The following is a 14,203-nucleotide window of genomic DNA, read 5'->3' on the forward strand; positions in this document are numbered from 1 at the left end:
CTTCTCCTCTTTACTTTATCCTCCCCTTTCAATTATTATTTTTAAAATATTTTTGTTTTTATTTTCTATTTTGATTCTTTCTTATATTTTATTGTTTTTCATATTTTTATTTTGTTTCCTTAAATTTCCTTATTGTCTAATTTTATTTGGAGTGTTTGTGAAAGAGAGAGGGTTAATTGGCTTACCAACAAGGTTGGGTGACCTTTCATAGTTCAGACTTTACTAACTAGGTTGGATAGATTCTCGGTTGAGCGATGTAGCTAGTGTGACTCAACCTTCCACTAGTCAAACTAGGTTGCAAAGTTTAGAATTCTTTTCAGGTATATTTTGCTAGGTCCACCTTTTGTTGCATTCCAAGTACCTGCAAAACCGTCCAAAACTCATACATCGCAGTAATGTTAATACCACGTTAGAAAGATAACATATAAGTAGCCATGCAACCATATCGTAAGTAAGATGAAACCACAAAATATAAAATTCCTAATTGAAGTTCATGCTATTATACCATTAAAAATAAGTTTATAGCATTTACTATTAATTTAATATATACTACAAAAGTAAAAGTGTTACATCAGATTAGACATTAAAAAAATTGCCTCCATCCAAATTACATTGGGAGTAGAGGCGACTAACAAAATAAGAAAGTATATGGGAATGTGGCACATCATTGCCAGTTACAGGTGTAGGACAAAACAAGTGTTGTCTATATATATTATAATTTTTTATGAATTTCTTTTTTTAAATGGATGCTTGGTGCCAAAGAGTATGTATTAAACCACCTTATAGAAGCTAAGATCTCCATTATTTGTTTACAGTTTGCTCCATAATAACAAACGTGACCATATTGATGACAAATTCACCATAAATGTTAATTTTATATTTAGCCAATTGCCATGCCAACATATAAATAGGCTCACGAACTAATTAAAGTTTTCAATCACACTTGCAGTTTTTGTGGATTACAATTTTGAAGAGATTCAGCAGTTCAGAGGGCTGACAATTTGAATTTCCCAAAGAACTCCAGAATGTGTTGAGAAATTTCGTGCGGTTTTTCTTGCTGGATGAAGTGATGGCCATCTTTAATAACAATTATTTCTTCAAGTAAGGGAACATTTTTCTTTAAGCCTCCGTCATGGACATAGCTTTTGGTACCAAGGGTATTGTATACCAAATCTTTATCTCCAACTATATATTTGTTTGGAACTGTGATTTTTGCCCCAGTCCAGGGGGCTAGAAGCTCCCAATCTCTGCACCAAAAGCAGCACATAATCAGATTAAAGAACACATGCCTCAATAAATCTTATAAAAAGCATCTCTATGTTCAACAAGATAGACATCTGCACGACCTTAGGTGGTATAGATTAGTGTCTATTTCAATTCTTCATGAGAGAGAAAACATCTCAAAATGAAGTCCGGACAGATCACCTCTTATTGACAATTCAAGATGTAACTTCTCCCAATTCTCTCATATAAAGTTAAACCAGGACACTTGGCATGATGCTTTTAAATAGAGTCACAGAAATAATTGATCACGTCATTCATCATTCAAAATTCTCGGCTGATACATTAAAAAAGTGGAGTTGATGACTATCGCACTATTTTTCTTTTGCTAAGACATCTGATTTAGTCTACTTGAAAGGGTACAAAAGGAAATATTAATATGGAAAAGAATGGCACACGAACATTTAGTAAATTGATATTCAATTTGGAAAACAAGATGAAGAGGAATAAAAAAGAAGATTGCTTCATCTTAAATAATAATATGTTGCAGGATGAGGAATATAAAGATTTCATCTTTACCCTAGAGGAAATAAACAAGTGGGTGCTAAGGGGCGCTCGTGAGATTGAGAAATGAGAGAACAATGTCAAAAGATGAAAACACCTTTTCAGACAATAGGTCAGAAGCATGTTATGGATAGAAGTAAGCGGGAAAATTAGTCGCAACAGAGATTGTTGAAAGCTGAGTACTAGATTCAGAATGATCCTCTTAATAGACTATGCGAGGAGCTTACCATAGCTAGGAATTCCTCAAGGGGGCTACTAGAGCTCAAAATATGAGGGCTCAAGTTGAGAGCTAAGTTAAAATGACCAATGATGGAGATACTATAGGTAAGAAGTATGTTATGGATAGAAGTAAGCAGGAAAATTAGTGGCAACATTGATTGTTAAAAGCTGAGTGATTCAGAAAGATCCTCTTAATAGACTATGCGAAGAGCTTAGCATAGTTAGAAATTCCTCAACGAGGCTGCTGAAGCTCAAAATACAAGGGTTCAAGTTGAGAGCTAAGCTAAAATGGCCAATAATGGAGATATTAAAGATGAAGGAATCAAAGAAGAGATTGACAAAATCTGTCACGAAGGCAATATCATTACTGGCCAAGAAGACATCAAAAAGCGATTTTTCTTATTCTACAAAAATCAATGTAAATTAAAAGGGATTTCTGATGATAATAACAATGCCGGAGCAGATATTAGAAAAAATATTCTAAATAAGATTGAAGAAGGTGATAGGATCACTAAAGAGTGACATTACCAAAAAAAAAATCAGGAATCCTATTTTGACATTAATCAATGACAAATCCCCAAGGGTTGAGTTCCGCCAAGACAATATTGAATAAATCTATGAACATCCATTGCAAGTTTAAAAAGAGGCTCTGAAAAGAGGATTAGTAGGCAAAAACATTGATAAAGGTGTTGTCAAACTTCTTCCTAATGTCAATGGACCCTTGGTCTACTAGTGAAGTTGAAAGGTTCTTAAAGAACTCACCAAGGATCAAGTTTCACAGAGTGTGTGGCTCCGATGTTGAAAAGGGATGAGGCCGGGATCGTGCCCTAAGCAAATTTGGCGGAATGGATACCCCTTAGTCCTTGGCTCTTAGTTGAAGAGGTTCAGCCACAAGGCTTGTGCTCCTATATCGGGTAGCTACAACTATTTCGTGGAGGACCTCCATCAAAAAAGAGAAAACCTCTTCCTAAGGTGACAAGACTATGATTAAAAATTGGAGTCCTATCACCCTACTAAATGTTTATTATAAAATCCTAGCTAAGATCTCAGTTATGAGATTAGTGGATGTTTTACCCAAGTTTATAAGTAACTCAAACCGTTGCTATCGGAGCATGTATATACTAGAAAACTTGCTTACTAGTTGGGAGGCTATGGAATGGGCAAGTGTTTTGCTGTGAGGTTTTCACACCATTTCCTCATTACAAATTGGGACCCCCTCTTTTTTGTTTAACAATAGTAGTTGTCTTAGGTAGTCTTAAGTGGTAACAATTTTCAAGTCTCCAACTCCGAAGGGGGAATTTGAGCAATTTTGGCCTATTGGGGTAGTCAAGTTTGTCTCACTATGAATGAAAGATGGGCTAAGTCTATCAGGATATGGAATTGAAACCAAGTCATTTGTGAGGAAAAGAGTTTTAAAAAAATTAGAAAATCCTTGTTCCAACTTGAATTTGACCTTAGAAAGCCAAGATAGGTTGTGGGAGGTAAAACTGTTGACGGCGTGTTGAGTCCTGAAATTTAGCAAGACTAGAATTATTTGATAACCCCCAAAAGCTAGATTATTTATTATAACTCCTATGAAGCTAAAACCTATCTCAAACATCTTGACAATATTCATATAAATATAACTTAAAGTGTAAGAAAAGAAATAAATATAACTTGCAAATTTAAAAAATCCTAACACTAGGTCAGAATCCGACCACGTTGAAGGATGTAATGTCCCTACTTCTAGTTTAAGGAAATAAATGTTGGAACCTGCAACAAATCATTAGAACATTACCAAAAGAAAATTAAAATCCAAAAACATGTTAGAAATATTAAACTAATTAAATATCAATCTAATTACTACCCCTTACTAGCCCCTCCTAATCCCGTGGAAGGAACTCTTCTCAAATCACCTAACCCTCTAGTTTGAATTACTTCTCGATTAGGAAATCATCATATGAAGAGTGTGTTCCTAATGCCTTTGAGATCTTTAATTATAACACTACTTGTTAGAGATCCCACCTCTAACCAAGTCTCTTTTCTCTGACATATGCATATGATTGACCACTACAATATATATTGTCTCTAAGATATTCTCTACAAATCTTTCTCTGAATTCCTATTTGAAATCATGACATTCAATCAGAAATGTCCTCTAATTTCTGAGTTCTCTTAATAAGAAACTCAACATTCTCAAAGACTGCCCTCTACCAAGATGGTCTCTTATCTCTGTAATTATTCTTTATATAAGGTTCCTCTCTTCCGTCTGGAAAAAACATCTTTTAGTTACTCACTAGTATGTCTTTGTCACTGTGGTTTACATGTCTATTATTAATTGAGTTTATATCTTATCTTCTTGGCTATCGATCTTCCTTGTCATCGATCCTTAGAACGCTGGTATGCATAAATCTGAGCAACTCTCAATTGCGTAAGATTTGGCACTAACTCTTCCAATTAATGATGTGTTCTTCCCCCTCACTGTGTGTTTCACAATTCTGTGTTACATTTTAGACTAAACTCTTTTTCTTTGCTACCTTCTTGACAATTAAAGTCCTCCTTATAGTATCATTGTTGTTTTCTTTTATTCTGATTTCTGCCACTAGTTTTGATCATTTATTCGACTCCTCCATTTATAATTGCTCTTATACTAATCAGGGTTTGTAGCCACATCCAATTTTATATGTTGAATGTCTTTTGCCTTATTAGAATCTCTTTACTTTTTTGTTCAGAATCTTTGATCTATTCTTAGAGTATGCAACGGTTAGAGTATCCACCGATCTACAATAAGATTAGACAGGAATTACAACTATCAACAGTCCAACAGATATATGGTATCCCCTGCCCTTCTTGTTTCCTCATGATTTCAGTCTATCCGATCTAGGATTCTATTTATTCTATCCTTCTCCTTTCGTTTTGCTGTTGCTGATCTTTATGTTCTTCCTTATATTCTCTCGACATCTTCCTTTACCCATCACAAATGTTGCTTGACCGTGATTGCCTCTGAGATATTTATATCCTTTCTTTCTGTATCTGGTCTCTCCTTTCCTTATTTGCAAGATATTTAGTTCCTTGTACAAAGTCTGTAATCAGGTATCCTAGTTAGTTAGATAGCACACACCTCTATCAATATAAGACGTTGCTGATTGTTTTGCATGGTTAATTGTTTTCTTATTTACTCCAGCACGATGTTTTATTCTGCACTTAATATATTTGGTTTGAATTCTTTCTTATTTCTCTTTTAATCTTTGCTTGAAAAATTATCAATTATTGGTAATAACACTATATAAACTAAGATCCCTCTGTATAGTCTGTGTCTCCCTCTTATTGCTGGTGTCTGGTATGTGTCTCATGTCACTGGTTATTTCCAACAGTTGCCTTCCTCTTAATACTCTGCTATGCCTTCAGTGATATTGAAACTATTCTTCCGTTAGATTTATTTGATTATATATTTTCTTCTTCTATTCAATAGTGATTGTTCGATGCTTCCTAATTGTTCCCGTCAGCTTTTTTGGAGGAAATAGTATTTGCTTCTGTTCTATTTGTGATCTCACTCCCTATAATAATTGTCTTTGATTTCCAGCAATGCTACCTGTAGTTTGTGATCCTGTTTATATCTCTACCGTGGTGTTTCTTGTATCAAATGATGCTTGCCAATATATTTATGTTAGATATCCCTCTTTGACATCTTAACCATCCCCTTTATATGCATGGGCCTGCACTTTCTTATGCCCCTTCGGAAGGGGAACATGACCCTTGATTTAAATGTTAATTGGATCTTTTGATTATTATATTGTATTATAATGGTATGTTAGCTATATTGCATCAGTACTGCGCCAATGCCTTCTCTGGATGTGTCCCACTCCATAATGAACAGTTAAGTGAAATCAGGTAAAGCAAGCATGGGACAAGTGCTCATTGCTTCCTTCAGCTTATCAAAAGTGAGTTGTGCCTTTTCATTCCACTGGAAGGACCCCTTTCTTGTCAAATTTGTTAGTGGTGCGCTAAGCTAATAGAACCCCTTTACAAACCTCCAATAATAACTGTGCAGTCCAAAACATAATCGCAACTCTGTGAGCGATTTTGGGGGAGGCCAATTAAGGTAGCCTGAATCTTCTCCTAATGAACGTCAACACCATATTTACTGACAACCTATCCCAAGCACAATATTTGTCATACCAAATTCACACTTGGATTGCTTAGCGAACAAAGACTAATCCTTCATGATCCTTAGGACTTCATCTAAATGCTTTAAATGCTCTTCCCTTGTCCTTCTATAAATTAGAATGTCATCAAAAATACTAGTAAGTACTTAAGCAATTGTTTGTTGAAGATGCAATTCATGCATGATTCGAATGTAGCAGGTACATTCATTAATCTAAACGGCATGACCAAGAACTCATAATCTCCATAGTGACAACGAAAAGCCGTCTTTTTCCACGTCTTCCTCCCTCATGCGGATCTGATGGTATCTAAAACGGAGATCTATTTTTGAAAAAGATTGTGCCGTGTAATTCATCTAGCAACTCATCTATCCTTGGAATGAAATAATCTATTTTTATTTTTATTTTGTTCAATGCATAGTAGTCCACACACATGCGCATCGTCTCGTCCTTCATTTTGACCAATATCACTGATGATGCGAAAGGGCTAGAACTGGGATAGATCATCCTTTCTCTAGCAGTTCTTGAATCGTCTTTTCGATCTCATCTTTGAATTTCTTGGGATGGCGGTAGAGTGTGGTTATGACCGGCTTGGCTCCTGCTTCCAACTCGATAGTATGTTCAAACCCTCAAAGAGGCAGTATACCAGGAGGAATGTCTATAAAAACTTTATCGTGATCGCTCAAGATATTCTGGAGATCATCAACCTGGGGAGGTGTTTTTTGCCCTTTTATAGGTTCTATCGAGACAAACCAATGTGCAACCCAAACAACGTCATCACATCGAAAAATTGCCTCCATCCAACGTGCAGAAACTTCCCTCGGTCCCTCATTCGCCATTTTGCGAAGAAAAACCTTCTTTCCATCAACAACAAAAGTGAAATCCATCCGTTTGAAGCTATGAGTGTTTTTATCAAGTGTCTCCATCCACTGTATGCCCAAAATAACCTCCATGTCATCAAGGTCCACTATGAAGAAATTCTTAGTCACCATGTGATTCGCAAATGTGATACTTAGTTGAGGAACAAGGTGTGTGTAGGGCAGAAGAGTCCCGCTAGCAACCTTGACCTGGAATTTTGCATACGTCTCCGTAGGTAGACCTCTTTGTTTCACTAGAGATGAGTTTATGAAATTTAGAGTGGCTCCACTATCAAGCATCACCATAAACCTTTGTCCTTGGAGGGTTCCCCGTACACAAAAAAACCGTGCACCTCGAGCTACTGGCAAGGGTGATAGTTCCTCCGCATCACACTAATGCTACAATTATCAAACTAACCATTTTGGTGTCTTCGTGGGGTTGGTTGTCTTCGGAGGGTATATCTTCATGTTCGTCCTCATCATCAAACATGACCTCAAGGTAGTGGATTTTTCCTTTCCCAAGGCACCTGTACCCAGGTTCCCATGGTCCCTTGTAGTTGAAACATAGTTTCTTCCTACAGAGCTCCTGTCTGGTAGCTTCATCCAATGAGGGCTTTCTCGATGGAGGTCTGTTATCTTTATCTCTTGGAAACACCGGCAATTTGGAGTGTGAATAACTTTGTGAGGATGATGTCATTGATGATGTCATACTCCTTGCCTTCTTAATGGCCTCCGACAAGGTGGCAGGATTGAACCCTTTTACCTAATCCTTCAGTGGTTATGTCAGTTCGTCCATGAAGAGTATTATCCATCTTTCAAAAATGTCCATGACCAAAACAGAGAGTTTCTAAAATTCTGCAATGTACTAGTCATCTAATCCAGTTTGCCTCAGTTGTGTCAAATCTTTGAAATTGAGTTCCAGATCTTTACCATCAAATCGAACTATCAATCTCTCAATGAATTCCACATAGGTATTTATTTGATCATGCCCCAGTGTGATGGTGTTGTGATGCCACCATTCATGCACAACTCCCTCCAAGTGTAAGGCTGCAAATTTAATTGCTTCTTCTGGCATGGGATTAAGCTGGAAGTAAGTATCTGCCTTCATTACCCACGCTTGCGCAGATATGGATCCAAATCCATCAAATGATGACATATTTATTTTACTCAACTTCCTCCTAAGATCATCATTAAAATATCCTTTGTTTTCGCCTCCCAAATATCTCATTCTCAGATCTGCATAATCTTTGTAGGATATATCTTCCTCAAAATTCGCATTCTTCCCGTCTTCTCTCAGCTGTTCTTGCATTTCTTCAAAGGTCAGTTGCTTCCCTCCTATCAGATTTCTATGAAGTTTCAAGAAGGTAGGGTGCCCTAGGTTCAGTGTCGAACCCAGTGCTCTAATACCATATGAAACGAATTTTCATAACCAAATTTTAATCTCAAATTAATATAATTTCACAAGTAACTGTTTTCATTTCACATGACAATGATTTCTACCAACTGATTATAACTGAAAGAACTCTTTCAAATCTATCTTACATCTTCAACTGAATTCACGAGAAACAAAAAGAGATATTTATGTATTGCTAACAATTTAACTAATTCTAATTGTTCAACTAAAAATAAAGTAATGACTAATTATATCAATTGAAAAGCTTATTCAACATAAAAGTAAATGTTTTCTCCATCTTGAAATGAAATTATCTATCTATTTTATAGAGGTAAAAAGTGAAAGGAACATACAGTAATAACAAAGAATCTCTTTAACTTGTTGTCCAAGCTTCGGCATTGGTGAGAGGAGAAGCATTAACATAGGCTTAACCTCCCAACCACAGACCATTACTTATCCCCACACATCCTAATTTAATAGAACAGCCCTCCTACCTCGAGATCGAGCTTGGGATGTTCATATGTCCAGCCATCTGAGTAATCAAGTGGGTTGAAGTCCCAACAGTTATCCTCCACAATAACTGAAGCGTCTGGACAATCAACAAAGATCACATGTTCGGCACATCTGCCTAATTTCTACCCTAGCCAAGGATTTCAAATTGGGTCTACAAACCCGATCTCCACCACTCGACAACATTTACATAATTGAAACATGCATGAGCTATTGTAGTTTTAAACTTATTATTTATTTAATCTGATGCCATTCTTATTTGTGCAGGCTCTCTACACCTCCTCACCATTTTCAAGCTACCATGCCGGTGATTCCTAGGTGCTTCGCGAGTCTATATTCACGGCATTGCTTTACACCACCTTCACCTATAATGGCATCATTGCCTGGTGAAATCCTCGGTGTTTTGATTTCATATCATTTTCACCTCTATGAGATATAAATGGATGTAAATAAATTTGAGCTGAGATAATTGTTGTCGTCGGTAGAAACTGTAGCCGACAGGGTGTTGTCGTCGGTAAAGATTTTGTAGCGGACAGGTAGATTAGGATTGTTTTGTAGCCGACGGACCCCTTCAGGAAGTTTCGGTGGAAAGTATTTATAACCCGTCTGGGTGCATTGTAAATCATCTTATCTGATGCTCTAGATGTAATCTATTGGCATATGCGAATAAAGGAGTAATGTTGTTTCTGTTTGTGTTCATTATCTGTGTGCATTACTTAATTAATCTATGCAACAAACATTTGGCTCCATTGCCAAGGATTGAACCCAGGTCACCCGCATGACAGGCAGGAATACTTACCACTATACTACGACTTGAAGGAGTACTGTTGTTGCTGTTCGTATTCATTATCTGTGTGCATTACTTAATTAATCTATGCGGTAAACAATTGTTTATGCATGATTGATACACTATCATGGCTAAGAAACATCAATAATATATTTGGCAGACTCCATGTTTTTAAATCTATTTAATATCCCTTGAATTCGGTCTAAAATAAATAGGCATCAGTGTTATGGATTCTCTGTATCAATGGCACAAAAGATATACGACTGGTGCAATAAATATGGAAAGAAAATACAAAAAGGATTCGGCGGTATATGTGTTGTATTCCGAATGAATTACATCAAACTTATAGCATAAGAAAGAATACAAAATAAATCATGTTACAGCAGTAGTCTTACATGACACCTCTTCTTATATCCCGAAATGCTCTGTGGTCGGGAGAAAGGACTCCACTTCTTGTTCTGATTCCTGCGGCAAGGTATGTGAAGGAAATATGGAGAAAGAACAGTATGAGCAGTAATATCAGTCGGAAATTGATTTGTCATTTGAAAGCCACCAATAGCAGAGAATATGAAGGGAGAAAGAGTGTGTTTGATACGATTATGAGGCTCTATTAAAAAGAAGAAGCTTGACTCTACGGCTCCCTTCAGTTACAAGAATTCATTTGAAAGCCATTGAAATCAATAAAGAAAAGAAAAGAAAAGGAGGGAAAGAAAAGAAGTTAAAGAGTTATTATTTATTATTTTATTATTATTATGTATTCTTATCTGCGTTCATGTATATGTATTGATAAGGTGGCATCATTAGATTATAATTTATAATGTATTGGTGTCACCTTGTTTTTATATACATATGTTCGTATTTGAGAGTGTATAATAATGATTAAATAATAAATTCTTTGATAATTCTTTTAAAGGTATGAATTATGTTTAATTTATTTTATTTATTATAATGTTCCTTTTATAGCTCATGTGTGTTCCACCATGTAGCATGTTGTCAAATCCTAGTAACCTTGACAGAGTGGCCTTAGGTCAAACCTGTCGACTCTAATGACTGGACCATTTGATCATCCCCTTCCGATGACCCCGTTTAGCAATGCTTCCCCACTCTTCAGTCTTCTTCCTGCAATTACTCAAACAAACATTCTTGCCAAGACATTAATTCAAGCTATATTAATTGTTAATTCAAAACCATTGCCGATCATCTAGTGACCGTTAGAGATTTCATCAATGTCCAAATAACTAACTCATTTCATACAACATATATAATTCAACTAACTCATTTCACCTGATTAGGAAGAAATAAATTGATACAACAGCTACATTTAACTAACTCACTTCACATGATCAGGAAGAAATAAATTGGTACAACGGCTATAATTAACTAACTCGCTTCACATGATAAGGAAGAAATAAATTGATACAACGGCTATAATTAACTAACTCGCTTCACATGATAAGGAAGAAATAAATCAATACAAAGGCTATAATTCAACTAACTCGCTTCACATGACAACCAACAACTATGTTCAAATTAAAATTTAGGGCAAAAATTTGGGATGTAACACATAGGCCCTATGATTATCGGGCATGCTAATATGTTAATGTGATTTCATGTTAAGTGATAATTGTCTACAGCCTCCAATCTGTTATGTGCAGTGAATCATTCACTCAATCCATACTGAAGCATACAAGATCAATAATGATCAGGGATAAGCAGCCCAATGTAAGAGAAAAAGAATCAGATTTTCATACTTGGTTTGATCAGATTTAAATCAAGGATGATCTCAAAAGAAGTTTATGGGCCATGGCAGGATAATTTAATGTGTATGTATATGTGTGTGTATGTATTTATATCAGTTCACATGGTGAACTGGTTTACATACATGCACACACATATGCATACCGTTTGCCAGTTGATTTGTTCTTAAATTCCGACCGATGCTATCATGTCTTAAAGTTGATGGCTTCTTGTTTTCCAGTGTTTGCTTTATAAATTAAAGAGTTCTGATATTGACTTGTCCTCTATATGCAGGAAACCTGAATCTATTGAACACATTTTATTTGAATGTTTTTTTGCAAAGAAAATCTTGTACTATTTTGTACAGGGCTGAATAACTGGGATGTAAATAATTATGCGAATTGGTTGGTGAATGAAAATGTGAATAAATTAGATTAAATCATAATATTTTTTGGCTGTCCTTTTCAACTGAGATTTTAAAATTTTATGGTTTATTTGGATGCAATAAATGATGAGAAGTTTAATGGGATGAAAAGGAAGCTCGCTGAGTCTTTTAAACAACTCTTTCTTTTTCATGTTGCTATGCAGGTCACAGTCACCATGTAGATCTCAAAAGCCAAATTTCGAAAGCTGCTTGGAGATGGCTTAGTGACACTGAATAAAGAGGAGATAAAATACAGACATACATGGTCCTATGATCGATTTGAAAACCTCACATTGAATAAGAGTAAATGGAGTTCCAAAACAACTACAATGGAAAATCAGACACAAAGGTGAAAGCAAATAAAAAAGAAAGCACGGAATGAGATTACATATCAATAGTGGACAGAATTCTAGAATTGAAACCGTGAGGTCAAATGAAGAACTTTTATTAGTGTAACTTAATGTTGTGTTCATTTGGAATTGGGACAAGTACAGTAAGAGTCACAACTATTAAAGAACCTATAGGCAGTACTCTAGCTATATGTCAAAAATATACTATGTACCTTCTTTTATGCTGGCATTGGATATCAGTCACTGTATATCTGGTTTCATTTGTATAAGACCAGCAGCTTTTTAGTAAATATAGAAAGACTGTTTAGGTTGCACTTTTGTACAGGATCAGCAGCTATCCATTACTTGTTTTCTCAGATCAAAATAAGAACCTAAGGGTCTTATGATGTAAGCTCTGTTATTTTGCACTTCATTTGAACTATATCTAATACTAAAATAATATAGCTCAAGAAGATGCCATGTTAAGGGGATGGAAGGGTAAATAATCCTCATTCTAATTTATGCAAGCTGTAGTATCTAGCATATCAAGTCCACCTATATTTCATGACTTAGTGGTCATTGGTTTGATTCCAAGCATATATTGAAGCTCCAATCCTTTGCTTGAGGTCATTCATCCTTATATTGGTCTAGGTTTACTACATTTTGAAGTTCTTACTGGCTTTGGGAAAAGGATCTTTAAGGGTGCAGGAATGTAGAGGAACTGTGCACAACATAGTATTAGAAGTATCTTATAACCTGTTTTTTTCCGTTGGCTCATGGTCTACATATTCATTTAGTGGAGACAATACAATGTTACATTTAATAATTAAAAGAACATTATCTAATACAAAGTATCATAATTTTTTACCTCTTGGATGTTCATTCACCCATAATTTGCAAACTCTACTCTATTCTCTTGAAACAAGATGCAAAATCTAAGGCATAACCATATTCGGTACAGCTCTTGTCCTTAAAATGTGGCTAGCTTCATTCAGTGAAACCTTAGGAGGGACCATAATATATTAGCCCAACTGCACCTTCATAATCTATCTTCTTGACACGTAAAAAGAAGAAGAAATAAAAACCACCAATTGCTTGACATAATGTAGAGAATGTCACTAAAATAAAATAAGACAATAGGATATTAATAACATTCTAAAGATGCATGTTTGGAGAACATACAAGTCAAGCACTCGATAGTAGTTCAAACCACCAGTAAAGCCTGTTTTGGCAAACATTTTGGCAAAATATTGGATATCTTCCTCGGTCATCCAAGAAGGAAGGGTTTCTGGAGCCTCAACAACATCTAATATTCCTTGATCTGTACGTGCAGTAAATGGACCTTCTGGCAATTTTCCCACTAGAAACTTTTTCATAATTTCTGTATGATCATATCTTGCGAATTCCTCTTCTGCTCTTCCAGGTTCCTGTGTCATTGCAAATATATTTTGTCATTAGCTCTGAGAAAAACATACTATAAAAAATAAATATCATAAAGAACAGAATGCCTTTTTGTTGTGCTTTCTTTAAATAATGTTCAGTTGGGCATATACAACATGTTCAGAGCAAAGTTCTAGTAAACCCCTGGTAGAGGGTTGAGGAGTTACTAGTTTTTGGGCACCAACACCTTGGCAGCAAGAAAAGAGTCAAGCATGTGCCCAGACTTCAGCTCAAATATGACAATATGAAAGAGGGGGCAGCAATGTTGTGGATTCAAAAGAAGTCTTAAAAGAGGATGGAGAAAACACATGGCAAAGTAGTTAGTTAATCATTGACACTATGTGAAGCAACAAATATGAAGGTTGGCTCCTGGACATCATTCTCTCGAAGTGAAAAACAGTATAGCAAGTAAATTTGAAAAGATTCTCTTCGTCTACATTCAGCGAATAGAGAGTTCTTTTAGAACTCATGGCAGAGTAGTGAGTGAGTTAATCATCGACTCTATGTGAAGCAAAAAATACGAAGGTTGGCTCCTAGACATCATTCTCTCAAAGTAAAAAATGGTATAGCAAGTAAATTT

At 35.8% G+C, this 14,203-nt stretch overlaps 1 protein-coding gene across 2 annotated transcripts in view; it reads right to left on the reverse strand.

The window, feature by feature from the left end:
• Positions 1-685: 685 nt before the first annotated feature.
• Positions 686-14,203, reverse strand: part of LOC149535215 (epoxide hydrolase 3-like) — a 63,041-nt gene continuing 49,523 nt past the window's right edge. Inside the window, exons 4-6 of one of the 2 annotated variants that reach the window (XM_089807782.1) lie at positions 13,366-13,610; positions 10,728-10,812; positions 686-1,247 (exon numbers count right to left, since the gene is read on the reverse strand). In XM_089807782.1, the coding sequence (XP_089663908.1) occupies positions 10,737-10,812; positions 13,366-13,610 (321 nt within the window). In that variant the 3' untranslated portion in view covers positions 686-1,247; positions 10,728-10,736. The remainder of the gene's footprint in view (positions 1,248-10,727; positions 10,813-13,365; positions 13,611-14,203) is intronic. The other variant, XM_089807781.1, reaches the window with a different exon arrangement.

Source organism: Cupressus sempervirens, chromosome 10 (genome assembly GCF_028749045.1).
Source record: "Cupressus sempervirens isolate cs-2001-9-10 chromosome 10, ASM2874904v1, whole genome shotgun sequence".
In the NCBI taxonomy this organism is placed as follows: domain Eukaryota; kingdom Viridiplantae; phylum Streptophyta; class Pinopsida; order Cupressales; family Cupressaceae; genus Cupressus; species Cupressus sempervirens.